This window comes from Miscanthus floridulus, chromosome 16, assembly GCF_019320115.1.
Source record: "Miscanthus floridulus cultivar M001 chromosome 16, ASM1932011v1, whole genome shotgun sequence".
NCBI classification, from domain to species: Eukaryota; Viridiplantae; Streptophyta; class Magnoliopsida; order Poales; family Poaceae; genus Miscanthus; species Miscanthus floridulus.
Genome location: NC_089595.1, coordinates 60108895 through 60123406, shown reverse-complemented (window position 1 = coordinate 60123406; position 14512 = coordinate 60108895). Strand labels below are relative to the sequence as shown.

At 42.0% G+C, this 14512-nt stretch overlaps 1 protein-coding gene across 1 annotated transcript; it reads left to right on the top strand.

The window, feature by feature from the left end:
- Window positions 1–640: 640 nt before the first annotated feature.
- LOC136512269 (CBL-interacting protein kinase 18) lies at window positions 641–10052 on the top strand. Its single transcript, XM_066506240.1, has 2 exons — window positions 641–984; window positions 8256–10052. Exon 2 carries the CDS (start codon window positions 8559–8561, stop codon window positions 9855–9857), a length of 1299 nt encoding a protein of 432 aa, XP_066362337.1. The 5' UTR covers window positions 641–984; window positions 8256–8558; the 3' UTR covers window positions 9858–10052.
- Window positions 10053–14512: the final 4460 nt, after the last annotated feature.

Sequence of the window (14512 nt, the reverse complement as noted above, 5' to 3'; positions counted from 1 at the left end):
CGTCTTAGGCATTCAGATTATGCTATAATTTATGTTGATCTTATTTGCAATGGGCTTTTTACTGGCAGGTAAAAGACAATTAGAATGGAAATTTAAGAGCTATAATATACAGTACTACTAGAAACCTGACACTCTTGCATGATACAGGCCTCCTGGACCCTGGTTGGTGAACTGCATGATGCACGATGCATGGACGTCGTGCCCTGTCAGATGGCAGCAGACGATAGCAAATAATTCAGCAATTATATAAATAATAATACATAGGGGGTGTTTGGTTCGGTCGCGGCTAAAATTCATATCACATCGAATATTTAAATACTAATAAAAAACATTAAATATAGATTAATTACATAATCAATTACATAGATGGAGGCTAATTTGCGACATGATTTTTTTAAACCTAATTAATCTATCATTAGCATATATGTTACGGTAGCACCACATTGTCAAATCATGGACTAATTAGGTTTAAAAGATTCGTCTCGCAAATTAGTCGTAAGTTGTATAATTAGTTTCATAATTAATCTATATTTAATATTCTATGCATATATCAAACATTTAATACGATAGAAATTTTAGGAGCGCCCATATACTACCCCAACCATAATTGAGGTTGCTGGTGCATGTTTGGCCAGCGAATGCGCCCGAGCCAACCATAAAGAAGTGCCGTCTCCCACCTCTCCCAAGTTTAGGCCATCCCCGCCCCACCTTCCCGTACTCCCCTGTTCATCCATCTCAAGAACTCCTCAGATTGCGCTCGGTTCGCCGCTTGCATGCACAGCCCGAGCCCGGGTACGAGCATATTCGTTGTCTCGTGGCCTCTTCTTCATCTCCATCCGCGCTGAACACGCCAGCCTGTTTAGATCCAGGCCTCCTTCCATTGCAACCTCTCTCCTCCTACCCCTTGAGGCCTCCTGGTCTTCTGCATTCCTGGCTCATTGGTCGCCACAGGCGTGGAGTGCTGCAAGATCTTCGTTTTTGCTGGTAAGAGAAATCGATCTTGCATGCTTGTTTTGTTCTGCATTATTTTCTCTCTCTCTCTCTACATATACTACGACACCTCAAATTCGAAGTTTCGGTTTGTAGTAGAACCCATCTTGTTGCTGATCTCTTTGCTGCGTGCGGACGACGAGGACCAATAATATAGGTTTCCTAATATTCTGAGTTCTGATAAATTAGTGCCATCACTTATTGTATTTTCCTAAATCATCATTGTGGATACATTTATTTTTGTGGCATATTCGTTTATTACAAGCATATATAAAACTAAAAGAATGGTATCCACAAAAATACTATTGAAACAATTACTCGAAGAAACACATAAATGTTGTTGGCAGTTTGGTGTGTAGTTACGTCCACCAACCACTAACAGAATATTCAACCGTAAATGTGACCACCTTGTCAAGTAAGAGAATCTGGGTGGGCGGCTTGGTGGGCAGCTTTGAAGCTAGTCTGCTTTCGATTTCTGAATACTCCTCGTGTATGAGAAATTTCTTTCAATGGTTGCACGTTTACCATCTTCTGGCACAGTTCTTAATTAAGGAAAGAAAATTACTGTGAAGAAAGCAAGGTAAAGGACAGATGCGGAGTGATAATTTATCTTGACTGTACAATAGACTCTACCGAGATTAAGAGTGTGACAGTTGGACTAGACTTGACAGTGGAGCTATTGTAACTTTCTTGTTGTGAAGTTTTCTAATTTCAGATATGCTATATATTGGCCTCATGAGAGCTACCGGTGTACAGAGGGAAAATGGGTTGGAGGTGATTGTGGTTTGATGCCTTTGGAAATATGGTGGGATTGCTTGTTTTTTTAGTATACTTATGAAATGGATTAGAATGGCTGACAATTAAAGCTCATAAGGGATGATGACATGGTTGATTGAAGAATTTGAAATTTCAATCACTGGAGCCTGAGAAATAGATGAACCCTTTTAATTAATCAGCAGGATCGCCTCTGTTTCATAGTGAAACAGAATAGGTTTCTGCCTGCAAATAACCAGTTTAGGACATATGCAATTAGACTAAGATTTTCTTTTGTCTCTGTTGTGCAAATATTCTCAAGAGCTGTGTACCATTATATTAAAAAGAACAAGAGGGGGACTAGAGCTAGACTTCTTTGTTTTATAAGAACTGAGCAATACAAATCCACAAAAAAAAAATATCTAGGGAGAGTACAGTACTAAACTTCCACTTTTCTCAAATTGAGTAAACCTTCTGACAAAAATTTGCTTTTGTAAGGGTGTAATAACTCTATAGGAGTTTTTTTTTCTTTTTTCGAAAAGGTCGGCTAGAGATCTGCTGAATTTATATTAGAAGGAAAAGAGAAGAACAAAAACAAATACAAGCTACGTGCCTCCTCCTTCCGAGAGGCAACCACACCACCGAACACAACTCACTGCATATACGAAAAGGGTGAGCAATATCCATCTATTAGAGGAATCCAAACCAACATGACCGGTGTGTAAACTAAGCCTTCTGAAAACAGCTAAAAACAAAACGTGACTCAGTTTCTTCTTCTGTCGTGTACCAAGTGAATATATAAGGTTCAAACTATTTCAAAATTTTATTAAATTAGACATAATAAATTTTATAAATGTGAATATTAATTTTATATCATTAGTCATTAGTCATTTTCATAGAGATACCTTTTAAATAGTTTCAGTGGATGCGTCATTAATAATATATCATTAATAAGTCACCATAAAAATAACTTTTTAAATAGCTTTATCATGTGCATGTTCCTTACGAATATGGTTAACAGTCGGATATTCCATGAAATTTTTTAATACATTCATTTTAGCATCCATATTAGAACCATATGCAAATACAAATATCAATGTCCCAATTTTATCGAAATGAGACAAAACAGATAATTGGAAATCCATTTCCACCCTACAATATTGCTTCCATAATCAGTGAACGTGGTGATATGGTTCAACCCCAAGCAGCTGTTTTTTTTAACGGAAACTGTGGGGGGCAAACCAACCCCCCCCCCCCCCCCCCCCCCCCCCCCCCCCCCCCCCCAAAGGAATAGATGGTCCAAGAGACGACCAAACAAGCAGTTGTTTTGTTTTAATGGAATTGCAAAATAACACATTTGCTAAGGCCATGCCTTTTTGGACGGCATCTTTGACTAACCATGTGATTATTTCCAACAATGAGATGAAACATTCATGCTTCCTCCGTACCAAGAACAATTTTGATGTTCTAAATTGTTCTAAGTCAAGTGATCTTAAATTTGACTAAATTGATATAGGTAACTATAAACACTTATGACATCAAATAGGTATACAAAATAATAATTCTAATGGTCCTAATTTGGTATTATAAGTATTTTTACTATTTTAATAAATTTTTCAAACTTATTATAGTTTGGCTAAGGACGATCCAAGAACATCATGGTATTTAGGATAGAGATACTGGTGGAGATTTGTCATGGCCTTCTAGTTGTTTAGGAGACCTACTTCAGTCTCCAACCCCATTCTTTGTCAACATTTTGCAGGAAATCGAACCTATAATGCTTAAAACACTACATAAATCTCATGACCGCCAGTTCCAAGCACCTCATCCCCGATGATTTTAAGCCTCGATGGTGAAAGTGGGAAGTGATAATAATCTTCATACCGACGGTTTCAAACCGGCGGTGAAAATGATGATCGCCGCCGGCTTGTTATATGGCAGCCAGCAACAGCTGCTCTCCGCCGTCACCATCTCCGTCTCCTTGCACTAGGGGGGTGTTTAGTTTCCACCGAATCCAAACTTTGGCATTATGCAAAAAGAAGATTCCCCGTCACATCAAACTTGCGGTACATGCATGGAGTACTAAATGTTGACAAAATCAAAAACTAATTGCACAGTTTGGTCGAACTTTGCGAGACGAACGTTTTGAGCCTAATCAGTCAACAATTGTACAATTATTACCAAATACAAACGAACGCTACAGTGTGCTACAGTGCTAGCACAGTGGTTTTTGTTGCCCGAAATCGAGCAACTAAACAAGGGCTAGCCTGTAATCGTCTCCTTGTCCGGCATGCCGCCTCCTCACGCTACAACCCACCTCTGCCGTAGTTAGGTCTGAGAGAGGGAGAGAAAGTGAGAGGATCGAGAGAGATATGAGAGAAAGACAGAGTGATGGAGATGGCAACACTTGGATAGGATTAGGGGATGACTAGTGGTGCTCAGTGTGCGGCGGGGGGCTATCGTCGCGCTAGGCCGGTGCGCATTGCGTCATGCTATGGAGCCACCGCTGCGAGTGCAGCTGTGAGTCACTAGGATAGAGGGAGACGGGAGGGGAAGAGAGAGAGAGAGAGTGATGGAGATGACAGCACATGGATCGGAGCAGGAGATGATCATTGGTGCTTGGGCCTTGTTTAGATTACCCCAAAATTCCAAGTTTTTTCACTTTCTCTCCATCACATCAATTTTTAGCCCCTTGCATGGAGCATTAAATGTAGGTAAAAAAAAAAACTAATTGCACAGTTTAGTTGGAAATCACGAGATGAATCTTTTGAACTTAGTTGGTCCACGATTGGACAATATTTACCAAATAAGACGAAAGTGCTACTATTCATCGGGTTGAAATTTTTCTCAATCTAAACAAGGCCTTGGTGTGGTGTGGGGGGCTGTCGCTGTGCCAGGGCGCCAAGCCACCTAGGTGCACCTAAGTCGTGCTAGGACACTAGCGCTGTGCCTGCACCATAAGGGGATGCCACGACTATGAATCACTAGGACAAAGAGAGATGGGAAGGGGAGAGAGAGAGGGGTATTTCTTTCTTCATGGGAGAGAAGAGGAGAGAGGGATAGAACACAAAGGCTGTGTTTAGTTGTAAGAATTTGGATTTTGGGGTTATTGTAGCATGTTCGTTTTTATTTGGTAAATAGTGTTCAAACATGGACTAATTAGGCTCAAAACGTTCGTCTCGCAATTTCCCACCAAACTGTGCAATTAGTTTTTCTTTTCGTCTACATTTAATGCTCCATACACGGGCCGCAAATATTCGATGTGACAGGTACTGTAGTAACTTTTTGGAAGTTAGGGTAAAACTAAACAAGAGCAAAATAGAGGAGGCATAGGTGTAATGTATCCATGTGCTGCCCCTGCCTGTCAAGCACTTAAGGAAAACACATGCGGTGGGAGCAGTGGGAGAGAGGCACGAGCGCACCAACTGCTCCGTTGTCAGGGACTTTACATCGACGATTGGTATAATGAATCATTGGTGGCCCGTTCATAATATGAACAGTAGGTGAAAATCATTTTCAGCAACGGTTTGTATTATAGATCGGTACAAAAATCATTACCAATGGTTTTGTTCAAATTGACGGTAAAAATGTCATTGGTGAGAACAAGTTATGTAGTAGTGTTTCTCGATCTAGTGATGTAGAAACTGATTGAGAGTTGGGTAATAGGATTAGGGGCAGTAGGGCTAAAAAACAGAAAGACTAGAAATCTCAGTAGGGTTATACCCTATAGTGATGAGTGAGGGAGAAGAGCTACAGCTAGTGCCCAACGGTCTAACTTAGAGCTAGCTCACTTAATTTTTTAGTCACTAAACAGTGGAAAAAGCAATAGACTAGTGTAAACCCAAGAGATTGAAAAGCAAGAGACTAGTGTGAAACCAAGAGATAGTCCTGCACGCTACACGATGTTTATCTCTCTCATGACATGATATACCTAGGTCTTGTTCGCTTTGTAAATTTTTTGAACATGATGAATAGTACTATTTCGTCTTATTTGGCAAATATTGTCCAATCGTGGACCAACTAGGCTCAAAAGATTCATCTCGTGATTTCCAACTAAACTGTGTAATTAGTTATTTTTTTTACTTACATTTAATACTCCATGTAAGCGACTAAAAATTGATGTGATGGAGAAAGAGTGAAAAAACTTAGAATTTAGATGGCATCTAAACAAGGCCCTATTGTTGCCTCTCTCTCCTCCACGTTTACCAGCTTAGAGATAATGCTAGCTTTATATTGTTGAAGACCTCATAAGAGGCCTTGGAACCACTTTGGCGTGCGATAACCCCACCACCCGTAGGTTGTAGCAAGATGGACCAAACACAACCACACAGTAATGATGCTGGCTGACTACCTAGTTGTGTAACCAGTGACACCCACAAATGGAGCAGCGCGCTCCACACCTTCATGGAACACCTAGGCATTGAGATATACTTGACTCGAGATGCTGGATGGGGGCCAAGGAGAATGTTGTTTGGTGGACGCAACGCCTAGGGCCTGATTGGTTTCATGATCAGGGGAGCCTGGCTTGCTCCTACGGACCGGACTGGGGTGGGACAGGCCTGTTGTATCTGTATGCAACACCCTCTTGTTTAGTTGACCGAATGAATAGATACTAGATCAGCACATTAGTTGTTTTGTTGCCCGTTCGCTAGCTCGCAGTTGCGCTCGCTGAATCTCAGTTGAGCCAGAAGGTGCGCGCTCTCACGCCCATCGGAACCAGGCTCCAAATAAACGAAAACAAGATTTGTTTGCTGGGAACCAGTCTACGCGGGGATGCTTGCATGTCGCTAGCCAGGTTGTGTCACTCACCCAGCCATCCAACGACGTCATGCCCGCACCCCACAATCCCGGGCCGCTCGGAAGTAGGCAACAAACGCGCCCTAACTAAATAGCAAAGTCGTAGAGGTCATCAAAAGAAGTGAGCATGAATGCACATTCATGTCGACTTCTGTTAGCCTTCTTCCATAGGCTATACTTACATAGGGGGTACGTATAGTTAGTTTTAGTTACGCTAGACCCAGGATGCAAGCCTGCTAGCTCAGTTAGTTAGTTTAGTCTTATTTTTCTTCGTCCTATTTACATTCTAGGTTCTTTCAAAAGCATATACAGTTAGACCGAATCTAATTTTCATGCAACATCACTTACCTTTTTAAGTTATTGTGTGCACTTGTTCATACCCTACACGGAGCCAGGTAACCTATCTGTTGACGCTTAACTAGGTCACCACACTGGTTAGGAGCTAGCTAGATCGCTCAATGTAGGGCTTAGCCAACTTTTAGATCACCCGGCATCTAGGGTATGTCCGCACATGGACCTGGTGCCTCTAGCGATGAGCACGAAACGCAGGACACGTCACCAGATGAGCCTTGTCAGGAGCAAAATACGCAAGACACGCCGACGAGGTCTTTTGAGACCCAAAACCAGACACGCCCACCTGGAGGGACCCCATAGGGACATGTGACGGCTATGGGTTGTCCTAGCTAGCCTAGCCGCTCTAGGGTGTCATCATCGTCGATCCACCGGCCAGCAACGGTGATGAAGCATTGGGCACATCAATCGGTTGTGACCCTTATATTTATAAGGAGGGGGTGGTCTTATCTCTCAGGAGGTCAAAAACACTTTCAAAACCCGTCAAAACACGAGTTAGATCCGAACTGGCATGTAGAAACCAGCCTGGCTCATTCCAAAACCGGCCTTGCCCATCCCAGAACCGGTCTGGCCGGTTTTTCTGCACCTCCAGGTAGAAGCCTTCTGAAAATCGTAATTAATTCATATGGACTCCAAATGAGACGATCTTTATATACGTTTTTCAATCTGCTCAACAAGAGGAACGCAATGGTGCAATCTAATTTTGGGAACCGGCCAGGCCAGTTTCGGCTGGGTCAGCCCGCAAAAAAACTATTTTCTTCGTTCGGGCTCCAACTAAGATGATCTAAGTATGCTTTCTGACCGTCTCGACGAGATAAACATGATGGCAGACCCCATTATGCCCTTTGCACAATTTTGGGTGACTACACTATCTAAATGAAATTGTGCATCCATTGGTGTACTTCATCCAGCTATTATTGGGATGAGCCACGGTACAACCCAGTTCATTATTCAGGTCTACTAGCTAGTTCCAAGCCACTTCTAGCCTATCAAGGTTAATTAGTTGAAATGCCCACATGCCATTAAGGTTTGGGACAAATCTCGTAGGCTTGAAAACTGGCGACAAATTCTAGTCCTGTGCTTGACCTTAACCAAAATAAGCAGGAAACATGGGCCTCAGTGCCATCAAGTCTTCCGTAGTATTTTAGCACATATGTATTTTTAGGCGCATGAACATCTTTATCTAAATGCACAATTCATTTTTCATTCTAATATATTTTCCATTTCATCCATGACTTGCTTTCTACAACTTTTTAAATTAATTCTTGATAAATTATAATCTCTCTATTTCTAACTACGAAAACTAATTATTCTTCTTTTTTGAAATGGATAAAATTAATTATGCTTGTTCTATTTATTTGCAGCTCTATAAACATTGTGTTCTGTATTGTGAGGCCATTTTAAGGAATGCAGAAAGATGTGTTTGCGTGAAAAGGATTTCTGTTGTAAAGAGGAAGACATTTCTCCAATTGATTTGAAATCACTAATTCTTGATGAGCGAGGATTTTAAGCACACATTAGATGCACAGCAGAAATTAACTGTGATGCCACCGATGTCAGATGAAATATTGAAATGCTAGGTCATATAATTTCTGAAGACGGTTAAAGTTTTTCTTTACCAACTTGTCTTGCTACAACTTCATACAATCATTTGGTAGCAGGTATTTATGATGGAAACAGAGAAGAATGGAAACATTCTTATGCAAAGGTATGAGATTGGCAAATTATTGGGGCAAGGAACTTTTGCCAAGGTATACCATGCTAGGAACATAGAGACGTCTCAAAGTGTTGCTATCAAGGTTATTGACAAGGACAAAATTTTCAAGGTTGGCCTAATGGAGCAGATCAAACGAGAGATATCAGTGATGAAACTGGTGAGGCACCCAAACATCGTGCAACTTTATGAAGTCATGGCTACTAAATCAAAGATATATTTTGTGCTTGAATATGTCAAGGGTGGTGAATTATTTAACAAAATTGCTAAAGGAAAGTTAAGAGAAGATGCTGCAAGGAAATACTTCCAGCAATTGGTTAGTGCAGTTGATTTTTGTCATAGTAGGGGTGTGTATCATCGTGATTTGAAGCCAGAAAACCTACTCGTTGATGAGAATGGGAATCTAAAAATTTCAGATTTTGGATTGAGTGCTCTTACTGAATCAAGACGCCAAGATGGTCTTCTACACACAACTTGTGGTACTCCAGCATATGTGGCACCAGAGGTTATTAGCCGAAAAGGATACGATGGTGCAAAGGTTGACACATGGTCTTGTGGAGTGATCCTATTTGTTCTTATGGCTGGATATCTTCCTTTCCAAGATTCAAATTTGATGGAGATGTATAGAAAGATTGGAAAAGCAGATTTCAAATGTCCACCGTGGTTTCCATCTGATGTACGCAAGTTAGTGTCAAGAATTCTTGATCCAAATCCAAGGACTAGAATGCCAATTACAAAAATAGTGGAATGCTTTTGGTTCAAAAAGGGTATTGACAGCAAGCTAATCCGAAAGAATATTGAGATAAAGGGGAAAGTTTCAGCTCTAACTAATGTTAAACAGGATGTAGCAAAGGTTACCAACCTTAATGCTTTTGACATTATTTCCCTTTCAGAAGGCTTTAATCTTTCAGGCTTGTTTGACGAATCCGACAAAAGAAAAGAGGCAAGGTTCACATCTAGTCAATCAGCTTCAACTATTATCTCAAAACTGGAAGATGTCGCCACCAGTTCAAAGCTTACAGTAAAGAAGAAAGAAGGTGGTGTGCTAAAAATGGAAGGTGAAAATGAAGGAAGGAAAGGTGTACTGTCTATCGATGCAGAGATCTTTGAAGTTACTCCTTCCTTCCATCTTGTAGAGATCAAGAAAAACAATGGGGATACGATAGAATATGAAAATTTGTTTAAACAGGACATGAAACCAGCGCTCAAAGACATTGTTTGGGCATGGCAAGGTGAGCGTCAGGATCAATAGGCCGAGAATCGTAATCAGTTATAAATTACTAAACTAGTTTGTTTCCACAATAAGCCATAATGTTGGTTAATGTTCAAAAGTTGTATCTGCTTCGAACTTTCTCGCATTTGACATTAACATGTGATTTGGTTCAGAATTTGTTAAGCAACATCGTTGTTATGTTGCATCTATCATTAATTTTTTTTTTCTGTTGATAATCTACAACTAGATTGGTGAGTGTATAGTTGCCGCATCAAATCAGTTTGGATTGTATGCTAGATACTTATTTTTAAATTGTAATGGGTCGTTTTTCTAGACATTCCTTTTTGTTAAAGAACTCTCTAACCAAAAATTAAGGACATATTAAAAATGGCAACACACAATTTTGAAGGTTCTATAAAATATATTACCATTTGTGAGTCTACTACTTATTTAATCATGATGGAGTATGGAATATTCTACAACTAGGTAAATTTGACATGGCCAAAATATGTAGAAAAGATAAGGCCTTGTTTAGTTTTAAAAAGTTTTTCCAAAAAGTGCTACAATAGCCCTCATATCGAATCTTGCGATACGTGCATAGAGCATTAAATGTAGACGAAAAAAACTAATTGTACAGTTTAGTTGGAAATTGCGACATGAACGTTTTGAGCCTAATTAGTCTATGATTGAATACTAATTGCCAAATAAAAACGAAAGTGCTACAATAGCCAAATTTCCAAATTTTACCCAACTAAACACAGCCTAAAGATGATAGAATGTCTAGAGAATAGATATTTTGTTAGAAGAGTGTGGAATGTGCTACATGATACAATCCTAAAAAGGCCAGGTCTAGACCTAATATTAAAGTACATAAACTTCCTTCTTCCAAAACATCTAGAAGCCTCCATTGTTTGTCTCCCACCCTGCTTCATTGTCCTTGTTTGGCCCATTTTGCACCACCAACGTCGGGCAAAGACAGTGAACTCGTGTCAATGGTTCTACCCGACAGTCGCTCCAACTCGGCTCATCACAACAATAGACAACCCGTTCGTTTCGTCGAAAATGATCCTGGATTATTTAGTGCTGGCTGGTTTGGCTGGTTTAGTGTAAGAAAAATATTGTTCTAGCTTATAATCCATGATCGTATACGATTGTATAAGCCCAGCCGAACAGGTTGAGAATCGGTTCTCTCCAACGGCCTAGCTTTATGCAATCTGATTTCCTTGATATAAATGTACAGCCTGTTCGTTTCGTCGTAAACGATCATGGATTATTTACTGCTGGATGGTTTGGTGTGAGAGAAAAATAATATTTCAGTTTATAATCTACGATCGTATACGAGCAAGCGAACAGACCAGTAATCTACCTCTCTTATGCATTATACTACACTCTTAGGACATGCATGCCTAGCTTTTTTATTGCATTATAGGTGGATCCTAAACCTCGACGAGTACCCTGGGGCCTACTCTCTTATGCCAATGACATGGACCCGCCTAGCATCAATTTTTCAGTGGTCGAGACCAATAAGCTTGTTCATTTGGCTATGGCTTGTCGTAAACGATCGTAAATTTTCAGCCGGAACAATATTTTTCTCTCACACAAACTAGCCAACAGTATTTTTTTACAAATCAGCAACGAAACGAACCAGCTATCCGAACACGCTGAATGTCTACGAGGTGACTCATGAGGAGCATGTGGCAGGCAGAATCGTTGAGGATTGGGACCTCAACAACTTTGGTTGTGGTCGGAGCATCTTCGCTCCTAATTACAACTCCCCTGGTAAACTAGTATAAGAGTAGTCCAATATTATTTTTTAATATTAGGAAGATCCTACAGCAGGTTACCAATAATTTCTCTCAAAATATGGGACCCAACTGTCAAGTACAACTTATTTATTTATTTTTCCTTTTTTTTTTCTCACCCCTCCCCTCGCTTCATCTTCTTCCCACATCGCGTCGGAGGCAGCCATGGCGGGTGCCGTCGCCTCGGAGGTGCCCGCGCCAGCTCCGGGCAGGCGTGCAGGTGAGAGGCTGAGCTTCGGCAGATCCGCACCAGCTCCAGTCGGGCGCCAACTCTGATAGATCCGCGCCAGCTCTGGAGGGACGCGGGGAGGCGGCGTCCGCGATGCGCGAGTGAGCTCCACCGAGGTGCACGAGACGGCGGCCATGGCGAGCTCTGCCGAGTCATGCAAGATGGTAATCGCGCCAAGCTCTGCCGGGCGCGCGAGATGGCAGCCGCAGCGAGCTCTGCTGGGACACGTGAGGAGGCAGCCGTGACAAGCTTTACCGGGCACGCGAGATAGTGGCCGTGGCAAGCTCAACCGGTCACGACAGCTCCGGGACCACCAGGGCAGGATTGGAGGCCTTTCGCAGCTCCAGTCCATCGCACCCGCTCCGCCCCGTTCCGCATCGCCATCGTCCCCAACTCTGGCCATCACCACGCGAGGCCCAGCCCCAGCCGCTACATCCTCGGGTTGCGCCGCGTCGGCCCCGACCCCGGCCCTGCCCGTGCCGTCCATGGCTCTCCTCTGCCCCAGCTATGGTGCCGCCCAACCCGCTGCCATGGCCATGCGCCCCTTCTGTCCCCAACCATGGCGCTCTGCCCGGGTGGCTTCTTTGCGGGCTTCGCCGGCGGTGCCTCCTTCTCGCCATGGACGGCGGCGGCAGCCATGGCTCCGTGTGCAAGAAGAGCAGAGGAGACAGTGGGACCCACAGTACTGGGGGAGATGCAACTCCCGTTAATTTGAAGGGCGATGGTCAAGATATTGGTGACCACAGAAAAAAATCATTGGGGACTATTAGAGAAGAAAAAGTGGACTATCAGCTCCAATACGATAGTTTTATGGGGACGAAGAGTGGGATTGGAGGTTTGCTGAAGATGCTCTCGTAGACTTCAACGGCGAGTGTGAGTACGAAGGTGTCTCCAGGGCAACCAACTTTGACGAGGTGAGTTGAGTATGTCCGTACTAATGCTATGGTAAATATAAAATAAGATAAAATTTATAAAAAATAAAATGAGATTCACGTCTCATATATGTATAACCAAATATTTTAACAATATCAAAATCAAGATTGCTAGCTTCTAAATTCAATGACATGCATATCGTGGATGAAATGATCCAAAGCATTTACGACGCATAAAAGTTGTCCATAATAAATATGTAGGAAATTTTTCTAGGAGTAAGTAGAAAATTCAAGATAGCAATTAAGTACACTTTTTTTTTGTTATGAATTTGCTCCTCCATATCATTGTTCCCTGACTCATCATAATCATATCCTCTTTATCAAGTGCTCCATGTACCTGCACAACAACCACCAATCTCAGCTCCAAATACAAACTGTGATCTGAAAAAAAAAAGTCTAACTGTTGCTGCTGTTCAAATGCAGCTACACATTGTGACTTCTGACTGATATTTTTTATTTAAACAAGAGAAGACAGCATGACTGGAAAAAATAACAGAACATCATAATGCCTTTGTCTAAATTTATTAGCTTTCAACTCATTTAAAGTCTTCATCTAGCAATATGAAATTGGTACTTTTTTATTAGAATCACCCTCTTCCCCTACTCGGTGTTGTCAATGGAAATATTACTTCTTCTATCACAGAGTCAGCAAACCCAAACGGAAGGGTGGCAGACTTCACAGCATCCAGGTTCACTTGTCTCAGTACATGTTTACGGGCATTTTAGAGTATAGTAATTCTAATCCCACCGTTTCAATCCTAAATATTTTTTAGCTCAAAAAATTTCAAGCAGGCTTCCTTCTGAAGCCTCAAAATACTTAAAGACTAATTTCTTTCAGAATTAATCAACGCAAGAAATAAAAACATCATAACTGACCTCGTGTCATATGCACATGTTTAGGATCATCAGAATTCAGTACCGTACAGATGCTCAAAAAAATTCAGTACCGTACAAAGGAATAACACAATCAGACATATGGCGAGAAAGAGCAAGCACACACCCCAGGCGCGGGGGTAGAACCAAATTCGAACCCTCCCCACACGAATGCACCCAGGGCAAACAGAAATGGGAGAAAAATTAGAGGAAGGAAGCTGCGCATGGACCTTGCCGCCAAAGAAGATCCGCTCGACGTCGAATGACACGGAACCGGTATAGTCGCCCATCGCGTCTGCCTCCTGAGCATCACAACCAAGGCCTGATCACAACCCAATCTGCCATAACAAAGAACAACGTGACTGTACCCTCACAGAACGTGGCGAAGCACACGAGTTTGAAGCCACGTAGCTGGCACCCATGTCGATTGGAGTCCCGTCGCCGCCAGGGTCCGTCGTGCGCCCGGACCTGGCCGTGTGTCACGAGTAGGGAACATACCTTCATTTTGGCTATAGTCTTACTCAGAGTTGGACCTGGAACTAAAAGGAAGAATTAGTCTCTGTTAGAAAGGCCAACTAGGACTAAAGTGTCTGATTCAACGGCTAGCATTGCAGGCTTGCGCAGATTTGCAGGAGGAGACCTTTAGTTTACGGTGGTGGCTTCAATCGAGACTAAAGATCATCCTCTAGTTCAAGATATTAGCCAGGACTAAACCTTTGATCCCGGTTTGTAGTTCCAATCGAGACTAAATAGTGACTTATAATCTCGGTTTGAGCCACCAACCGGGACTACAGGTCCCAAGCTATATACCGTAACTTTCTCCTTCCTAATCCTGAGTCATTTCAAGCTCTATGCTTC